Source organism: Arachis ipaensis, chromosome B1 (genome assembly GCF_059453495.1).
Source record: "Arachis ipaensis isolate K30076 ecotype BB chromosome B1, ASM5945349v1, whole genome shotgun sequence".
Lineage (NCBI taxonomy): Eukaryota > Viridiplantae > Streptophyta > Magnoliopsida > Fabales > Fabaceae > Arachis > Arachis ipaensis.
In genome coordinates this window covers 138630507-138645547 of record NC_142436.1, presented here as the reverse complement: position 1 = coordinate 138645547, position 15041 = coordinate 138630507, and the positions used below count along the sequence as shown (strand labels likewise).

General features: G+C 30.7%; 2 protein-coding genes across 2 annotated transcripts; both read right to left on the bottom strand.

Moving 5' to 3' along the window:
• Window positions 1-4889: 4889 nt before the first annotated feature.
• On the bottom strand, window positions 4890-5417 carry LOC107613426 (uncharacterized). The gene has a single exon (XM_016315412.1). It carries the CDS (start codon window positions 5415-5417, stop codon window positions 4890-4892), a length of 528 nt encoding a protein of 175 aa, XP_016170898.1.
• Window positions 5418-5626: 209 nt separating this feature from the next.
• Window positions 5627-8483, bottom strand: LOC107613435 (uncharacterized). Its single transcript, XM_016315424.1, has 7 exons — window positions 8403-8483; window positions 8244-8296; window positions 7909-8162; window positions 7655-7838; window positions 7123-7538; window positions 6079-6546; window positions 5627-5961 (listed from the first exon to the last, which is right to left on the bottom strand). Exons 1-7 carry the CDS (start codon window positions 8481-8483, stop codon window positions 5627-5629), a joined length of 1791 nt encoding a protein of 596 aa, XP_016170910.1.
• Window positions 8484-15041: the final 6558 nt, after the last annotated feature.

The window sequence follows — 15041 nt, the reverse complement described above, 5'->3', positions numbered from 1 at the left end:
TGCAGAAAATGTAAGTTATAGGCGGCAAAGAATGTATATTCTAGAGAGAATAGTATTTTGTATATATCCATTATTTGTTTTTTTTTTTCTATGGCTTGGAGCTCCAATGGTTCTTTTCATGAAGGGAAGCATAGATATATATTATAGAATTTAATTTTGATGTACTCTCAGTGTAAAGTAATTTTAATATAGGTCGGATGTTCATTTTACTAGGTAGGTCGATAGTTATTTTCATTCTAATTTAGATGTTTACATGATTTGGAGTGAATTTAATATAATTTTGCCTGATTAGAAGTATTTGTTAAAAAATAGTGAGCATAGTGCCTATTATAAACTAAAATTTTACACACTTAATCTTGTTTAAATTAGTCATTTTCTTGGTGGTTTATATTGCTAATATTTATGTCATAGTACCATATGTCACTTAATTCCTTTGGTTGTTTTTTTTTTGTTTGTGTTTGATTGCAGGTCGTGGAAGTGACGGGTGTGAATAAGCTAAAAACTGATGAGACGGAACTTGGTCATATTGTAGAATTGGATTTAGTGTACCATTCACTGAATTCAAGTATGCTTGGAGTTGTTGTAATTAGATATATATAAGTGATTAAGTTATAACAGAGTTATGTGACATTTAGATTTGTAAAACAAGTACTAAATTGTATTTTTCTTTAGCTATTTAAACTAAGTCAGATGTTCATTTTATTATAATTACAGATGGTTCTTTCCATTCAAAAGTAGAAGGTTATTTTGGGCATATTATTTATCTTTTACTTGATTTCCTGTGTTTTGTTTTGTTTGCATATGGCCTGCAAGTTTTTTTATTATATGAGTTGAATTAGAATTAGTTTAATTTGATTGAATTTAAGCTGAGTTTTAGTTATGCCATTTAAACATGATGCACGAGTGGTATTGTTGGTCAATTTCTTAGTTATTTTTTATCAACTAATGTGGATGTTCATTTTACTGTTTATGCGAATTGTTCCTTTCTTTTTAAAGTGGATGTTTATTTTAGATATACCATTTGTCCTTTACTTAATTTTCTGGTTTTTGCATCCCCATGCTCCACGTGTTTCTTTTGTTTTATGGTTTAGAAAGTATAGATTAAAATAGAATTTTTGTAAACATTGATATTAAACTGAAAAATAAATAAAATCTTAATTTGAAATTAAAAGAAATTTTTTTTATTACATAACATTTACATGAGATATATAATTTATAGTTTAGAGAAATACTAAAAGGTCAACAGTTAGTCATCAAGATTTAAAAGTGTGTTAACATAAAAAGAATCTTCAAGAAATGCTGCATCATGATGACAAGTATTAAGCTCTTCAAGGCTAAGCTCTTCAAGAATCTGCTCCTCTGACTCGAACTAGAGATATTGCTCACCGGAATGACATCCCATATGACCTCAAGGTTGTTTTCCCACAGTACCTCAAGTATGTAATCCCATTTCAGTTTAATGTATGATAGATTGCCTATTTCATGCTCTTTTTTGGCAGTTACAAATTAAGCACACTATACAAAACAAGCTTCACCGAAATGGTACTCCTGAAGATTTGGTTGCAACAGAAGCTATGCTTGCTGAAATCACAAAGAACCCAGGAGAATATAATCAAGCATTTGTGGAGCAATTCAAGATATTTCATCAAGAACTCAAGGACTTCTTTAATGCTAGCAGATTTATCTTAAATTCTTAGTATCACTTGTAAACATATGTAAATTAAATTTGTTCTTATCTTAATTCAAAATATCATATTATGAGACATCTTATATGTCATGGTATTTTCTATTGAAGACATTTAACCTTCTAATGGATCACTATATCATTTGAATGCATGATTAGACATTATAAACCAATAGATCGATCATGAAATTTCATGCATTCATTGACAAGACTGAGCATGCAACTCAATGCATGCATCTGTGCAATTGTGTGGTTTGGTGAGTGTCATGCAACCTTTTCTCTTGTGCTAAGACTGTTCAGAGGACTACAAACTCTGGATTGTGACCACCAAAGTCATACAACAGCAACCTTACTGCTGCATCATACCTTGTTGTCTCTTGTGATTTCCTGTAGTTGTAAGAGAGAGAAAAAACATCATTTCTTGTTCTGTTTATGTAACTTAATTGTTGTTTACTTTAAGAGTGAACATAGTACCTTAATCTCAAAGAGATAGTCAAATCACTTTTACAGCCGACTAACTTATTCTAAAGAAAATGAACATCTGTTTTAGTTGATACTAAACATCTAACAAATTAACCAAAATTTCATCCATGCACCATGTTTAAATAGCCTAACTCAAACCCAACTTCAATTCAAGAAAACATAAACTAAGTCTAATACAAATCTTCTTCATTACTCCCAAACCACTTAACAAAAGAAAATAGTGGAGCATGTACATGCAGAATTCAGCAAATCAATGCAAAAGATCAATATTATAAGTAAAATAACATCCACTTTTCGAATAAACAAACCATCTGTATACATAGTAAAATGAACATCCATTTTAATTGATAATAAACATATAATAAATTAAGAACTTTTATTCAATTATTACATTCTTAATTAAAATTCAATACAACCACCAACAGCACAAACAGACAGCATATATGCAGAAAAAGAAAAAGATCTATCATCAAAACTAACCATCCGATATCATGCTAAAGTAACCATCCAATTAGGGGTCAATTACAAATAGACAATGGTCAGCTTGCTTACGTCACACTGTATGCAAAGGACAACCAGGTGAGGGAAAAATATTCTGCTATTTGAACCAGATTACCTAAATTTTGCGAACTTTTCCGGGCTATGCTTAAATTAATTTCAACAATCTCAGCAAACATCTTATTCATCATGTTCCTACTTACTAAAATTGCATGTATTCAGTTTTCCACCATGTACAATCAAACATCTCAGCAGGCTAAACTGTGTCTAGAACACGAAGCAACAGAAAGATGAATCCTGAAAAAAGGAAATTAACCCACTAACCGTAGATGATTGACGACGGTCGGAGATGGGGCCTTAACACTAACGAGACCCTGGACTGTTGAATGGTCACGGCATCAACTCTCCGACGCAGGAGGCAGGATCGTGGCAGCAGGCTCACTCAGAGATGACGCGCGGGAAGCAGGTCCGGGAGCTGCTGTTCGGGTCGCGCCGATGAGTGGTCCACGGCACGAGGGGACGCAAGGCTGGGATGTTCAGCCAGAACAGTGCGCCACGGTTGCTTCCAGCGACCGGGTACGGGTGCGAAAGCTGGGCACTGCAGAAGGGGTGGGTGATGCAATTCTCGTCCGAGCTGCGTCAGGTTGCGGGTGCAGGCGGCGGCGAGAGGGTTGGGGGGAGGTTGAGCAGTGACAGTGTGGGATTTTGGGGGATGGGGGGGAGAGGGTTACTGACTGTCAAAATAGGTAAATGAGGGATAATTTGAAATTGAGGGTTTCAATTAAGGTAAATAATGATTCATTTTCATTTTTATTTTAAAATGGGCCAAATTAAAATTCCATTGTATATATTGTATAGATACTTCATTGTCTCCCTAACGGGACTCTAAAATAAAATAAAGAAAACTCAAATAGATAAGTATGATCATAACTTGTAGTGGCATTTGTGGAGAAGTACTCAAATATCCTTCGACCCTTCCAAAAAAAGTTTCTAACACAAACACTCTTTATAGCTAATGACTCTCTCTAAACAATCAATGTAAACGAATAAGCCAATATATACATAGATGGTGTGATACATACATCTTCTCAGCAACAAGAAGCTAACTAACCAAACCAATAATACTTTCTAAAGATAGGAAGAAAGTCAGTAAAAAATTTGATTCATGAATGCTAAAACATGTACACATTATTGTTAAACTTTTTGTACAATCACATGCAACGTTTTGGTACTCTATTGAATTTATTCATGTTGGAAACCAACAGAAGTAAGACATTTTCATTGAAGTTTCAATAATAATCAAAAGATGGCCAATTAATATGCTTCCAAGATGCATATTCATTCAAGATACTAACAACAAAAACAGAGAACTCAACAACGGCCGCGATGATAACATACCTGAATATAGTGACTGCCTATGCCACCCACGATATCTCCATTGTTTACATTGTTTAATATTTTCATTGTTTACATATACTTTTCTATTTCAATTTCATGATTTTGCCCTTCATTAATGTTACCAACTATTATTATTTTTACTGTAATTAATAAATTTACTTGGTCATAGTATAGTCAATCACAAGTTTCCACTGCACGTGTCACCAACAAATACAGCACACATCATCATTTTACCCACCTTAACTTCTTGGCCACTACAGAAGCCCCCTATATATTATACTACAATGCCAATAAAATTTATTATTTTTGTCAGTAATTGATCAATAATATTTAAAAATATAAATTTAAAATATATTATTTAATTGTAAGACTAAAAAAATTAGATTGATAATTAAAAGTATTGTTCAAAAATAATATATATCCATATACATATATATTATATATTAATTATCAATCAACTATTAAAATATCAAAATATACATTTTTAATATATAAAATAACATACATAATAATAATAATAACTAGTGAATTTCCCCGTGCGATGCACGGGTATGGTAAGTTTAATGTAAACCATTCATTATGAAAGTGTTTTTATGTTATTAACATATGTATGAGTGTTTTATAATAAATTGGATCGTTACTTAAAAATATTTATATCACTTTAATTTCTTATAATATTGAAAGAGTATATATATGACTTTTTTAACAATTCAGAAGAAAAAACTTCATACTTTTACATAAAGCAGTACATACAAAAATTAACAATTTTCGTGGAACATAAATGTTTAAAAAATACATGTTAAATAGAATTTAAAACCATACATAATCAACAGACATTTTGAAAAACTTCTCTATAAACCACGTTAATGGTTGTATCTTTTAATCTGGTAAAATTATTCTCAATTAATACTCGTAACCCATATTTTGATGTTACTCTTGAAAGAGCAACATAAAGTTGACTGTGTGTAAAAACAGGCTTGGGCAAATATAAAACAACAGTTGTCAAAATTTGACCTTGAGACTTATTAATAGTCATAAAAAATGAGACAATTAATGGAAATTGTCTCCTCTGAAACTTAAATGGAATAGTTTGATTATTGGGTATCATGTTCATGCGTGGTATTAGAACCACTTGTCTTGCTTTTTCACCAGTTAATGTAATGCATTCAACAACATAATTGCCCAACTTGTGTACATGTAATCTTGTTCCATTGCATAACCCATTTGATTGATCAATGTGTCGTAGTAACATAACTGGTACATCTTCTTTAAGAGTCAACTGGTGAGGCGGCAAATCAGAACAATTGACAGCATTCAGAACATCCGATGTGATTGTATCTAACTCGGATTCCATGTTTCCTTCTTTTACACACAATGAATCAGAGGTAAATAGGTCTTCTTCTCGCCCACTAAATATTTCATGATGAGCTTGTTCACATCATTAACAATCTCAAGTGTAGGGTCAAGTATTGTTCTATCTCTGAAGTATAATGTATTATTTAAATTTAACAACAAATTTGGATGCACAAAATAAACCAACTGATCGAAAGCTTCGTCAGTATCCTAAATAAGGATGTCATTGGGAATGGTTACTTCACTTTCTCCATCAGTTGAATCACCTATCAAACTATCACCAATACTTAGTAACCACGTTGCGAATTCAGAAATTTGCCTTAGTTGGGATTGGTTTGCTCCAACTGTAAGGTGCATGTTGATTGTCAGTTTCAAAACTTTGCAGAATTCCCAAAGATATGATGAGTTTATGGAAGAGAGCACGATATCCTGTCGTGATCCCATTGGTATTACTGGAAGAATCTGCCTAAAGTCACCTCCTAGCAAAACAACCTTCCCACCAAAAGGCAAATCTGGATTATAACATTTCTCATACCTTCGAATATCTGGCAAACATTTGTCCAAAGCTTCATAACATAGGTTATTCAACATTGGTGCCTCATCCCATATAATAAGCTTTGCTTATACCAGCTTAGCTAGAGAAGTGTTTTGCTTGACACAACATACAGAATCCTCATTTAGATCAAGTGGTATCTTAAATCTTGAATAAGTTGTACGAACATTAGGGAATAATAAGGATGCAATCCCACTGGATGCCACATTCAATACAATTTCACCTTTACTACGTATAGTAGTTGAAGGTGTCTTGTAAAGGTATGTCTTTACAGTACTACCATATCCATATACAAAGAAACCTCCAACATCTTTATTAACAGCCTGAATAACAGTGTTGAATGCTTTTCGCTGATCTAAATTCATTTTGGGTAAGTTTCTTAACAACTCATCTCTCAGGTCAGATAAATCAAAGTTCATCTCGTCCATTATTAGACAATCTTCTATTCCATTTATAGCATCCAAGGATGGGAGAGGCATCTGATCATACTCTTTAAGCGATCTACCATTAGCTTGTAATTTTTCTTCAATCTTGTAAAGAGTTAGATTCAGAATTTGCTCATCAGATAGTTGTAACTCTGTATTGAAAATAACTAAAATTATCATTGTAAACTTAAATATGTACATGAGAATAAATAAAGTTTAAAAATATTACCTTCACAGTGTAGAACTTTCCTTTCAGAATGTAGGATGTCTTCAGAAAGTATTTGATAACATTTTTGCCAGACATTTATAGGACTGGAGATGTTGTTTGATAATAACAAAACAACAAAAAGATCTCTAATGTAACTCGTAGAAGCCCATGTGCTTGCTTCTATCATAGTATCAATAAATTCTTTATCATCTTGCAACAGCCCCTAACGCATAACATGCTTCCTTGAAGGTGGAATGAACAACATCATCGACAGTTTGAAGATCGATGAAACTCATGCAACCTTTTTGTATGTTTAATAGAAGTCTCAAGTAATAATCTTCTTCGTTGCCACAGGGCACATGCGTCAATCGACCAATTGAAAAACCTTGCTCTCTTGGCATCCACATGGATATGTCATCCTTCTATACAAATCTATTAGGAAATTGGCTATATGTAAGAGATCAACCAAAAGGAAACAATTAATTAGCCAGCATCCATGCTAACAACTTCGTCAGCTTGCCATCTACCCTTTCTATAACATCAATAATGTTTTCATGATCCTTAAAGACCGCTGGATGTTCATTAGGTAAATGGAATGGTAATCTAATGATCGAAGGTTCTTTTTGTTGTATGTTGTACCAAAATACCCTCCAAGCAGCCTCACATACTGCTATGTATCTACAATCATAATAATTATGTATTTCATCAACAACCTGTTGACAATCACCATCACTTGTTGATTGATAAAAAGCAAATATAACTCTATCATTTCCCTTGTGAACGTATTTGAAAAGATATTTTATTGTAGAAGTCTGATACTGCTCCACATTAATATGGCAACCATATTTTAACAGCAGCGACGGGTTGTTTGGTACAATGTAAGAATTGTCAAGTACAACATTCTTCTTAGAAATTGAGCGACCGTTATCAATCTTTCTATATTTCGAAAATTCAGCCTCATCAATGATAGTCCTCCTTCGAAATGGCTTTAGATAGAACTTAGAGCAACGTCCGTTGATGATGCAAAGACTTTTTTGTCATGATGACCACACGATCTATGCACCATGAACTTCTCTACTGCTGCATATAGTTTAGGCCTCCATATCTTATCTAGTATCTCAGCAGAAATCAACTTGTTAATTTGATCTGGTGATTTAGGTGTATGATTTAGATCCATGAATAACAAAATATGAGCATGTGGTAGTCTGCGTTTTTGGAATTCTATTATGCACACATCTGTCATAAATAACACCTGTTAACAATATTACATAAAAGTTAAGTAAACAACAAAATTTGTATTACTTACAAGCAGATATCTTGCCAAAGAATTTCCCTTGCTTAAAGTTCATAATAAGCTCATTCAACTTTATGTGAAAGTTTCTAGAGACTATGTCAGGACGATCTACCACTTTAAGACCTGTATCCTTTAGTAGACATTTAATCTCATCACATTCAGGATTGCATGTTATTGCGACAAAATAACTGGGATATCCTACATATTTGCAAATTGCAAAAGCATCTTTACAATTGTTAAATATGTATCTTGGTCCACCAGTGAAACTACTCGAAAGTATTATACGTTGACCGGTAGTGACAGCATTTGCTTCACCTCAAACCAATGACTCATGTAGTGCACTATACCTGTCAACCCTCAAGTTCGGTTGGTTATTCCTTATGAAGTTGAGACATTCAGACTATATCATTTTGTAAGCATCCACTAAGAATTGTTGAAATAATCTTCGAGAATAAAACAAAATTGAAGAATCTTTAAATCTCATTTGAATTCGATATGAGAAGAACCCTCTCATGCTTATATTCTTTCTCTTCTTTGTATAACGACTCCCGTATCTTGTTGAAGTTCAATGCCTGGTCTAAAACCATCTTTTTCGTACAAAAAAAATTAATGGATATTGAAGTGGCAATTACAACGGGTGAAGAATATCAATCCTTTGCAATTTCTTGGAAGTGGATTCAATGATTATATCTCTTTCTAGAATTGAATAATCAATGTCTCCAACAATTAGAATAGCAACCTCGGAAGCTGTTGGTAAGTTGTATACTCTTTCATCCTTAATCCGATTACAAATAAGCTTCATCCTAATATTTGCATGATTCTTGGTATTGAATCTATCGCTGGCAGAATGAAAACTTTTTGCAAGATGATTATGATTGTCTATCATTTTCTTGAGATGGTAAACAATCTCACTTTCAATAGTGTTCAAGGAATCAACATTACTAGCATAAATTTTAAAATTTAAAAAATAATTAAAACTTGATTTATTGCAAATTAAGTATTAATTCATGAAAAAAAATTAGTAACTTGATTGAACTGTGTACCTTACAGTAGATACGCAATTTTCAATTTCAATCTCCGTATCATAAATATAAAGTTGTGCAAATCTGGGCCTATCATTTTCGATTGGAAGTAAACTACTAATTGAATAATAATTTTTTCAACTAATTGAAAATGTAGGTGGAGCTGATCCATTGTTCAAAGTACAATTTATGTTTCCAGCTATAGAATATAGAATTAAACTTACGTACGTGTTTCCAAAAGTATTTTCCTTTCTCATTATCTGTACAGTGCAAGTCTTGAAGAATAATAGGAACTTCTCTAAGAAATGGAAGCTTAACCTTTCCATCCATGCAACATAAACCAAACTTTGCAATTTTATTTTTCTTACTTTTGGAAAGTCTTTCAGCATCCCACATTACTGCTTTACAATAAATGCAGAAATAAACAGGATCACCAGCATCCCACATATCTGAAGGTGTACAGATTTATATTTTGTATAATAGTGAACAAATATTAATGAAATTGGAATAAACACCAAATTTAAAAGAAAAATATATTTTACCTTCTTCATATGATGGAATAACACATGCAAAAGAATCTCCAGCGTCACCATCTATAAATATTTATTAGTTGAATTATAGGAAATCACTGGCGTTAAATTTTTTGTACAAAGAGAAGTGAATGAAATTAACTCACGCTATAAATGTTATGCTTGTCCACGAAAGCAGAAATGATAGAAATCTCTCCACATATCTTGATAACTATTATCTTGCATGGTTGGAAAGAGTTAATGTCTTCCATCTTAACAGAAACTTTAAATAAGATCTTAATCTTAAAAGAATCTAACTCAATGGGATACTCCTCATTTATGCCACCCTTGTAAAAAAAATAAAATGTTAGTAAAAACATGTTGAATTATCATCCAAAAAGTTTGTAGCAGTATATGATGCCCATTGGAGCATACGAAGTTAAATAGTACCTTGGTTAGCTGAGCAAGCCTAAGTTCAGAAGAAAGTGCCAAAAAAATTTGTAGTTCTTTGTCGTATAAAATAAATGATGCAGTGTCAATGTCATCAGTAACCCTTAAGTTAATGCTATACATGATTTAAAAAAAATACAAATACATGATAATTAGCTAATGTATATGATAGAATGAAATAATGAATGTGATATGGTTCTTATAAACTGATTACCTAGGAGTATGAGAAGATGGAAATGTATCACAGGTAGTATAATGATATGATGTATCACTTTCTTTCAGAGAATGGAAACATTGCTTGCATCCCTTGTACCACCAACCATTATTTGAATCGATAGCAAGAACAGTTCCAATGGTAACATAAGAACCATTCTAGAATTTTAAAAAAAATTAGAAATGCCATAAATAATAAGTCTTGGTTATTTATATGAGATGGAGTCAAACCTCAATTAACTCCTTAAGCTCACATATAAGCTTATAAGTAGATTGATTTAGGAGATCATCTTCCAGGTTATATGCAAGATCTGCAGCAAGTTGAGTGAGTTGATTGGCATGAGAGACCCCAGACATTATAATTTTGTAATAAAAATGTTAGACTGTTAGTACTATGAGAAACAAATACTTAGATGAGAATGTAAAAAAAAAATGACAATACAAAAATTAAATAAAGTCACCTCTGCCTGAAATCCTTAACCTCCTGAAATTTAGGGTTAACGTACAGAATTGAATTATAATTCGTGTTGGATATACCCATAGCTCCTATAAAATGATTGTTGATTAATGATTAGAAAAGAATTCTTAATTATGTACTTGAATAGTTATATATTTGTAATAAGGCACCTTTGAATATATTGAATTTGGCAAACTCGATAATAATAGCAAACTCAGAAATAGGTTATTTCTCAATATGTTGGACCAATCTTGTGACAAATTCATCCCAAAGATTGCACCCGATCTTACCGTGTCCACTAAAAAGATATATACGATTAGAAAAATAAAATAAGAATGTAGAATATGATTTTCACTAAACACATTCTAAAAATGACATAGAAAAAGTTATTAAAAATGTGAAAACTAACTCCATGTCATCAAGCTCAATGACAATGTAGATAGACTTTTTTCCATTCCTAAAAAACTCAATAATATCACCTTTGGTAGTAAGGAAACCCATAACATCTGATAAGATAGAATGTAAATGTAATCAATTGTGGGCTAAGAATGAAAAAAAAATCTCAATTAAATTGTGTAGTATTACATACCAATAAGATGAGATTGAGCATTAGTATGGTTAAGAATGAGATCATTGGGTACAAAACAAAAAACATTGGAAGGAAAGTTCACATCCGATACCATCCTAAGCTGAGTTTCTCTCTTGAAATAGATACAGTGAGAATGACTTGTGGGATTGTATTTTTGATCATTTAGTGCAAGTGAAAAGTTTGATAAGGTGTAAATCATCCCATCAGATAAATCACCCTCAAACAACCTTCTTTGAGGACTTCTAATTGAGCATTGGATACGATCGCCTTAAACATATAATTTAATTAAAAAACTGTAATGCAAAGAAATATCATATCAAAATCAGTAGTTTTAGTACAAACTTTAAAAAGGAAAGCATTACCACTTCATCCATAACACCATCGCAAGCATGGATTTTTGAAATTTCTGTTCCTTTGGTGAGATTGACCACAACTTTAGGACTCTAACCTTTATCTTGTAGTTTTGATTTTCATTGGCAGCTTCAATATCCTTTAGCAAGTTGAAAGATGAAGCCACTGTTTAAAATAAAAAAAAAAAGACAATGGAAGAAAATATAATCAAGCTAATTTGGTGATAGTGCTGAAAGAGTTGTTTTGGTGTGGTAAAACAAACTAAAGGAGGACAATATTTATAATGTGAACAACCATCATGACTTTCACAAAAAAGATCAATAATAATAAGAAAGAACATAAAGATAATCATGGTGTACAATTAACATGATTGGCTGAAAGAAAATCATGATAGATGATTGGAATTATGAGTAATGATATTGTACACACAAAAAATAGGTAGAATATACGAATTTAAGTGACACATGTAACTAAATATGAAAACAAAAAAATAATGATGTAAATAGTAAAGTAGATAAAGAATTGAGTACTATGTACTATTATACAATAGTGAAAAAAGGAATAAAAATGTATGATTTAGAGGAAGTTTAAAATATCGAATGAAATACAAATTCATTAGAACAAATTAGTATAAAATAAGTGCCAAAACATTGATTGAGCTATTTTATGTCTAAAATGAATGAGAAGTCTCTGAAACTAATCCAATACTTTAAAGTAACAACTAAATATATAATTATGATCAATACTACAAAAATTATATACGACATAAAATTGTGATTAAGAATATAAATTTGAGTTATCATAGCAAGTTCAATATTAATGGATATATGGTTTGGGTGTATTGAGTTATAATAACTCGCTTTATGTTTAGGCATACAGGAGATATATCTATACAAATAGTTATGTATTTATTGAAGAAATCTGGTAGAAACATATTATGAGGATTATATGATTTTTCAGTAGTATATGAATTACCGTTACATATGATATAAGAGAAATTTTGAAGCTGGTGGTGACTAAGCTGACTTGATTATATGAATATGATTTAATTCAAAATTTTATCAGTTAAAAAATTGTCATATCGCTGCAAAGAATCCTCTGATAATTACTTGGATACCATGTAAGAATACAACGAAAGCTATGTATAAAGTATTCGAGAAGAAAAATTAATAAAGAAACAGAAATTAATAAAGAAGAAAAAAATGAACATGATAATTAGACTACTGTATTGAAATAAATATATCCATTACATATATAAATAGAAAAAACAATGAGAAATAGAAAGAAATTAACTGCAAAATGAATAACCAAAAAGATCTATAGTGTTTGATAGAAGAGAAAATCCTAACAAATACTAAATACTTAAAACTTCTAGATTCATTGATTTCTCATCATCAACAGGGACGTCAAATTTGACCTTGCTCCTTTCGACTATGCCATGTTGAAGACAAAATCTGCGCCATCTCCTGGAAAGAAAAACTTTTGAATCCCTCCAATGAAGTCCTGTTGTGAAAGAAGGTCCAACCTTTTGACGTATGTTGACATAAGACAACCTTGAAGGAAATGCCAACGAAGCAAATTTTGAAGGCAACAACTGCGATAGTGAGAATAAGAGGAATGAACGGAAAAAATGATGAAGAAATATAAATGATAACATAAGTTATTGAGTATTAAGTTAACACATAACTTTACCATTGAATAATGAGTAGCCTGATACTTAGATACATTTTTGACCATGGAATAAACTTTTGGACAATGGGGAGAAGTTGGTGGAGATATAACTTGAATTGTGTGAAAACAAATTATCCTTATTATTTGGTTCTGTATATTGTAAGCAAATTGAATATAGGAGGAAAATAGGTTAAGACCTTTTGGCGAATTGGAAATAGATTCCTGGCAACAACAATGAGGTTCTGGATTTTTTGCATGAACAACTACATACCAAACAAAGCTACATATGCATAACAACAGCAATAACATTTCAAATATTACCAAAATTAGAAGATATACATTAGATCAAATAATAAGGAACATACATAACTCGTCATCACAAAGTATTACGAATCCGTGATTGAAGCAGATCCCCTACAAAGCTTCGTGCCTCCGCCTGATAGTTGGGGTGTGTCTCAAGAAAGTAAACGGCAGAGACCTATAAGAACTAAAGAAGAAGAGCACAAGTGAACGGAGGAGAAAAAAATAATGGAGAGAATCCCTTTTTTAATTTTGAGGAGAAAGAGAAAAAACTAAAAACAGAGAATGGAGAGATCTTTTTTAATTTTGAATTTGAATTCAAAAATACAAAAATTGAAATTTAAGAAAAGTATGTGTATGTAAAGCAAGCTTAAAAATAAGATAGCAAAATAAGACACAGTCATGAGATGTGAAGTGTAATGAAAATAGTTTTATGTAGGAGTGGTATGATAATAAAGGTCATGATGAGTGAAGAGTGGAAACATTGATATTTTGATAGAAACTCAGAATGAACATAAAGGATAATACATTGGAGTTCTACTACTGGAATAACTTTCTTTTTAAGGTATGTTATAGGATAGGATAATAATTAGTAAAATGCTCACGCCATGTGTGGATTGACCAAACATAAAACATTTAACTGTATATATAAATTTGTAAACACATAGATTTTTAGTATTCATTATTTTAAAAAATCTTATAAATATAAAATATAGTTTTAATTTTCAATTTAACAAATTGTTTTGGAAAACCACTATGTAATATATTTAAAAAAAAATGAATTCTATGTAATGTTTTATTGTGTCAATTTCGAAAAATAGCAAATTATAACAACCAATTTATATTTAAACCAACCTAATTTTATAAAAACAATGGATAATTTTATTATCCAAATAAATAAATTTATTTGTAAAATCACATAAGTATAATTTTTTATATAAAATTATTAGAATTAATGTAAAAAATATAAATATATTTTTGGCTTTCTGTTTTATTTTATTAGTGCTTTATATATATTTAGTTAAAATATATTAATTATATAAATTTCCTATTAAGTATACAAAGGTAAATGCCATTTAAAAAATATTGAATTTATCTATACTATAATTTCATTAACAAAATATTTAAAATTCTAAAAATTAATTATATAGTTAAGTTCAAAATACATTAAACAAAAGACAAAAAATTAAGTTTAACAATGTCTTACTATTTATATAATTGCATGAAACTCTTGTCAATCATATATTGTATTAAATTTTGACATATATATGTAAAGTATAAAATTAGAACACATTAATTTTTTACTAATACATAAACAATTTTTATAAATTATATTTGTAAATAAACAATAGTTTGTAGTTTTATGTATATAAATATTTGATATTAGGTAATGACAATTTTGACTTTATTCTACTTTAAACATCAAAATAAAAAATTAAATAGTAAAAATTGAGCGTGTGATATAAATAAAAATTTATCATATGTATGACTATTTTGAATTTTATTTTACTGCATTTTTTTTAGAACATCAAGCTAGAATTAGTAAATTAAATAAGTTTAGAGACAAAAATACTATATTGATC

Excerpts from the sequence above, each read along its gene's own strand:
- LOC107613426 (XM_016315412.1), bottom strand. The coding sequence starts at position 5,417 with ATGGAATCCGAGTTAGATACAATCACATCGGATGTTCTGAATGCTGTC.
- LOC107613435 (XM_016315424.1), bottom strand. The coding sequence starts at position 8,483 with ATGGTTTTAGACCAGGCATTGAACTTCAACAAGATACGGGAGTCGTTA. Across the intron at positions 7,839-7,908 it reads CTTTGGCAAGATATCTGCTT|ATGTGTGCATAATAGAATTC; the intron begins GTAAGTAATACA and ends TATTTATGACAG. Across the intron at positions 7,539-7,654 it reads AAGTTCATGGTGCATAGATC|AAAGATTGATAACGGTCGCT; the intron begins GTGTGGTCATCA and ends TTCGAAATATAG.